The following is a 4918-nucleotide window of genomic DNA, read 5'->3' on the forward strand; positions in this document are numbered from 1 at the left end:
CTTTCAACGAGGGAATGCTGCAGCCTTTCCCTATCACTTTCAAGAAAAACGACGGCGACACGGCAGGCGGACCCATTCTCCTGTTGACAGAAGAAACGTATTGTGCAGAGTTCCGCAGAATATTGCGTGTTTACAAAAGTGCACATCAGTGACGACGCTGATATACAGGGCCTGAACAAGCAGAACTAATGTGCATTGCTTTCATTATCATCGTCCAGAAAACTCTTCGTTTGGTGTTTCAGGGGTTGATAATCGTTTTGAATGTTGAAATCCCTGCCATATAGGTGATTTCGACACCTTATTACGCCATAGCACACCACTTCTGCTCCTTGTATCGTGGTTTGTGTGAAGTTGGTACATGTATCTCTGATTGCGTGCAGGCTACAAATGGAAGGCCAATCAAGCGTTCACCAGATGTCCCTAGTGCTAGTGCATGCACCAACCGGAACGCGGCGCTGCTTGCATGTAAAGTTACCGTGCAGCACGAGTTGCAGCAAGGTGCGTTACACCTCGTATAAGGCCGACGCGTCGGTTTTCCCGACCCCGGGTGTAACGAGAGCCATCCGCCTTATCTGAAGTCACTGGTGAGCTACGGTAGATGCAAAATACTTATGATTATCTAAAGGCAGCTGATATCTTCTACCGGCACAAGCCGACCTGGGACCGGCGGATCACTGGCGTGGTGCCGGGAGAGAAGAGGCGGCCTCACACGACTTGCAGCGCACCCTGCTGCAACTCGAGCTGCAAGCGAACCGAATACTCATGCACAACCGGGCCCCTACTGCTGCGTGCACTCGCATTGTAAACAGTTGTTGATCATTTCCTTGGCTCTCTGTCGCCACCCTGCACGCGAGTAGGATTACACAGAACAACTTCACACATGCACTACTACACCAGGCCCTTGGTCTGTGGACCTCAGGCAAGCTGGGGACTGAATGGGAGGTCACCTTTATCTTCGAAACTCTCTGCTTGAATTTTTTCACTCTACTGCACCTCATCTCCGGCGTCCGGTATGTTCATGGAGGATCGTAACAGTGGGGTTTGGGTTTCGTTTCTGGCAGCTGTACCAGTGAACCCTGCGGCATTTCCAAATGTAAAGAGGGCTCCCACTCCTATATGATGGTTGCCACTGTATCGAGTATTCTTGATCGTATTCGTGGACAGTCATGTGAACTGCACTAGATTAAAAAATACTAAAGATGCAAGTCTTCCCACAACAGACGACAGCCTCTCCACCCTCTACGCATGCAGGGCACTGCTGCCCAACGGCATGGGGCTTGAGCGGAGGAAGAGGCCTCTCAAAAGCTGTAGCGCAGCTTGCTGCAACTAGTGCTCCAGCGCAGTCCTACGTGCACGCAGCTAGGCCTGCAGGTAAACTCCACGTGCAAGGACAGCCAAGCCCCCTTTACTGCATGCGCTAATCCTGAAAGCAGTTGTTGAACATTTTCTTGGACCTACGTAACCAGCATACGGGCAAGTAGAGATACATGTACACATGCCACATAGCCTGCGCTGTAGTCGCTTCATAAGCCCCCTATGTTGTATGAACTAACACTGTAGACAATTGTTAGACACTTTATTGGCCCAGTAGCTCGCAGGCAGGAATACAGATAACACTAACTTCAGACAGACCATGCTACATACACATGCATCACCGCAGGTTGCGTGATGAATATACGCTGTTCCTTCGTGAGGGCCCGGCAAACAACTGATGCGACTATCTTCTTTCGCTTACATGACTATTATAATGGAAACCTGAACCCCNCCCCTGAAACTAACAACGTTGCCTGCAGAGAGGCACTAGCCAGCTTATCGCAGCTTCAACAGCCCAGCAAGCGCCACGGGCAGCCGGTCGCCGTCCGCTGAGAAGCCTCCGGGGCTGGAGGGTGTATGTATGAAGTTCGTTGTATTAGAAAGACTTGTATTCTTTTAAACATTTATTGCATGCATACTTATGCCACAATTCATTCAAAACAGCAGTAGACCTCATCATTACATCAAACGCCAGCGGTGTACCGCCCAGCGGTGTAGATATACCGCAGCCGTCGGCCGTGGGTGCTGTGGCTGCTCTTTGCCGCGCCTTCCGCAGCATATCCTGAAGCTCCACTTGTAGACAACTGCTTCTTGCAACATCAACAGTAGACTGCAGCTTCTAGAGCCCCCCCTCCCTCCCATCCTCTCGCTCCCTGCGCCTCGACTGCCGTGCTGCGCCGCCAGGGTGGGTGGCCTGCGACCTTCGCGTGGCCTCCTGAGTATTTCGTGTGAATCAGAAAGGCAAGAAGAGCAGTATCCCTCTGTATCTCTTGCTGCTGAGAAGCGTCAGAGCTGCTGCGCGGGGCTGCGCCCCCCCTTAAGAGGAGGGCCCAGGAGGCAGGGCCTCTCCCTCCCAGGGACTGGAGCAGCAACGCGAGGCTCCTGCTGCAGTCTCTTTCGCGCTGCCCCACCGCCGCCTCCTCAATCTTTTGCGTATTATGGATGACGCGGCTCGTGGCGGAGCCGGAGCGCCAGCAGGGTCTCTGAACAGCCCCGCGAGCAGTTCTGCTGCTTCTGTGGTGAGCTGTCCAGACACTGCAGCGAACGCAAACGATCTCAGGACAGACTGCAAGTGCACCACGATGCCTACAAATAGTATCACCTCTTGCGGGCCCAGCGGCATGCATTCGGGGTGTACGTACACGAGCCCCACTGCTCCTCCTTCCACCCTTCCCCTGGCGGTTCTTGCTGATGCTCCCTGCTTCCCTTACGAGAGGCAGCAGCAGCAGCAGCATCATCATCAGCAGCAGCAGCAGGTACTGGAAGGGAGAGGCGCTCATGATGAGGACTGGCCGCATACAAGGACCCCTACAGTCGCCGAGATTCGCCCCCTTCCCCTCGTTGTCTCCCGTTCTTTGTCTTTGTCTCTGCTGGCGGCTCTGAACCCTCCCGAGGAGGCTGGCAGCAGCAGAAGTGATAGAGCCAGCAGCAGTCATCTCGATAGCAAGAACAGCAGCAGCAGCAGCAGCAGCCTGTCGCTTACTGCTGCTGAGCGGGCTGCTGCCTTCAGCCTGCGGCGTTGCAGCAGCGGCGGAGCTGCTCCCAACCACGTAGCTGCAGTGCGGCACAGCAGCTGCACCTTTAGAGGGAGGATAGCGCGAGGAGAAGAGACCCGTCTGGGGCTTTGCTACACCCAACATGCTGCAGAGTGCGGGGTGTACAGACAGCAGACAGGCAACAGCAGCGGTGCATGCAGCAGCCGCAGCAACGCATGCAGCAGCTGCAGTAACGCAGCCAGCAACCGCAGCAATACATGCAGCGACAGCAGCAACAAACACGCGCCCCCATGGGCATCAGAGAGACAGTTTTGCTTCTCAGGTGTAACTACCCGGAGCCTATGGAGCACCCGTATGTGTGCATGCAGACCGAGCCCCGTTCTGACAGCCGATCGCAACTGCAGCAGCAGCTGCAGCAGAAACAGTAGCAGCAGCAACAGCAGCAGCAGCAACAGCAACAGTAGAAGGAACGGAACCAGCAACGTAGCAGGAACCTTGAACCCAGAAACTGCAGGCACAGCGGGGCTGCCGCCCCCCCAGGAGGCGTTTGGCGGCCGCTGCCGCAGCAGCCGGAGCAGCCGTTGCCGCAGCAGCCGGAGCAGCCGTCGCAGCAGCAGCAGCAGCAGCTGCAGCAGCAACAGCAAAGACAGTTGCGGTAGCAGCAACAGCAGCCTATGGGAGGGAGAGATGCGTGACGGAGACACAGGAGAGGCAAACCAACTCCCCACAGATTTCGACGACCCGCTGCAGCGGCTGCAGACGCTGCAGCTGCAGCACCAGCCACGTTCTCCGCTGCTGCTGCTGCGCTGCAGCAGCTCGCAGGAGACAGACATGCTGCAGCAAAACGGCGGAGACACCTGCCCTATGCTGCCGGACCCGCTTCCTCCTACCAGTGACGCTGTCTCTGTTGCTGCTGCATCCGAACCCATCGGCTCTGCTTCTGCTGCTGCTGCTGCTACTCCTGTTCCCATCCCCGCAAGCGGTGAGGTTTGCATTCTGCTGCAGCAGCTGCAGCAAAGACGTGCATGCATGCATGCATGCATGCATGCATGCACACATGTGCAGCGCCGCAGCAGATCTGCACGAGTAGAACCAAATATGCAGAACACGTCACCGCCAGGTGCCACGCAGGAGCAGCAGCAACAGCAGCAGCAACAGCAGCAGCAATAGCAGCAGCAAGAGGTGTGTGCTGTTTGTGTGCATTGGCGCTGCTGTTGCTGCAGTTGGAAGTTACTATGGGTTTACTCTGGGGGCGGAGGTGCGGGCGCGAGTAGCAGCATATGAAGAGAAGACAGCATCGCAGCGGAAGCGACAGACGAAGCTGTACGTACACCCCAAACAGTTTCTTTGTTCTGCTGTGCATTCCCTGTTGTTGCCCTCCGCTGCCTCTACTTCTTCTCTATCTTTGTCTCTATCTCCGTCTCCTCTGCCTCTGCCTCTATCTCTGTCTCTGTTTCTGTTTCTGCGTTTGTTTCTGTGTATGTTTCTGTGTATGTTTCTGTGTCTGTATTACCTGATTGCCGCTGTTTTATTTCTGTTTTTTTCTCTTTCGCTACTGCTGCTGCTGCTGCTGCTGCTGCTGCTGCCGCTACTGCTGTTACTGCTACTGCTACCGCTGCTACTGCTGCTGCTGCTACTGCTGCTGCTGCTGCTGCTGCTGCTGCTGCAGGTGGGAAGCGTACCTGGCTAACAACCCCTCCTTCGAGGACCGGCGGCCGCTGAAGCGGCTCGTCCGTCGCGGCATCCCCGACCATCTCAGGTGGGGGTGGAAATAACCACCTTTCAACAGCTTTCTGCATTTCTATGGTGGTGGTTGTTGTTGTGTGTGTTGTTTGTTGGTGGTGTTTGTTGCCGGTATTTTTTTTTTTTTTTTTTTTTTTTTTTTTTTT

At 55.1% G+C, this 4918-nt stretch overlaps 1 protein-coding gene across 1 annotated transcript in view; it reads left to right on the forward strand.

The window, feature by feature from the left end:
• Positions 1–2471: 2471 nt before the first annotated feature.
• EMH_0029600 (TBC domain-containing protein, putative) overlaps positions 2472–4918 on the forward strand; it is a gene marked incomplete at both ends in the record, with an annotated part of 6187 nt that continues 3740 nt past the window's right edge. The window contains 3 exons of the mRNA XM_013494321.1: positions 2472–4011; positions 4253–4352; positions 4699–4788. Coding sequence (XP_013349775.1) covers positions 2472–4011; positions 4253–4352; positions 4699–4788 — 1730 coding nt within the window. The remainder of the gene's footprint in view (positions 4012–4252; positions 4353–4698; positions 4789–4918) is intronic.

The sequence above is a fragment of the Eimeria mitis genome, genomic scaffold (genome assembly GCF_000499745.2).
Source record: "Eimeria mitis Houghton genomic scaffold, Emh_scaff1107, whole genome shotgun sequence".
Classification (NCBI taxonomy): domain Eukaryota; phylum Apicomplexa; class Conoidasida; order Eucoccidiorida; family Eimeriidae; genus Eimeria; species Eimeria mitis.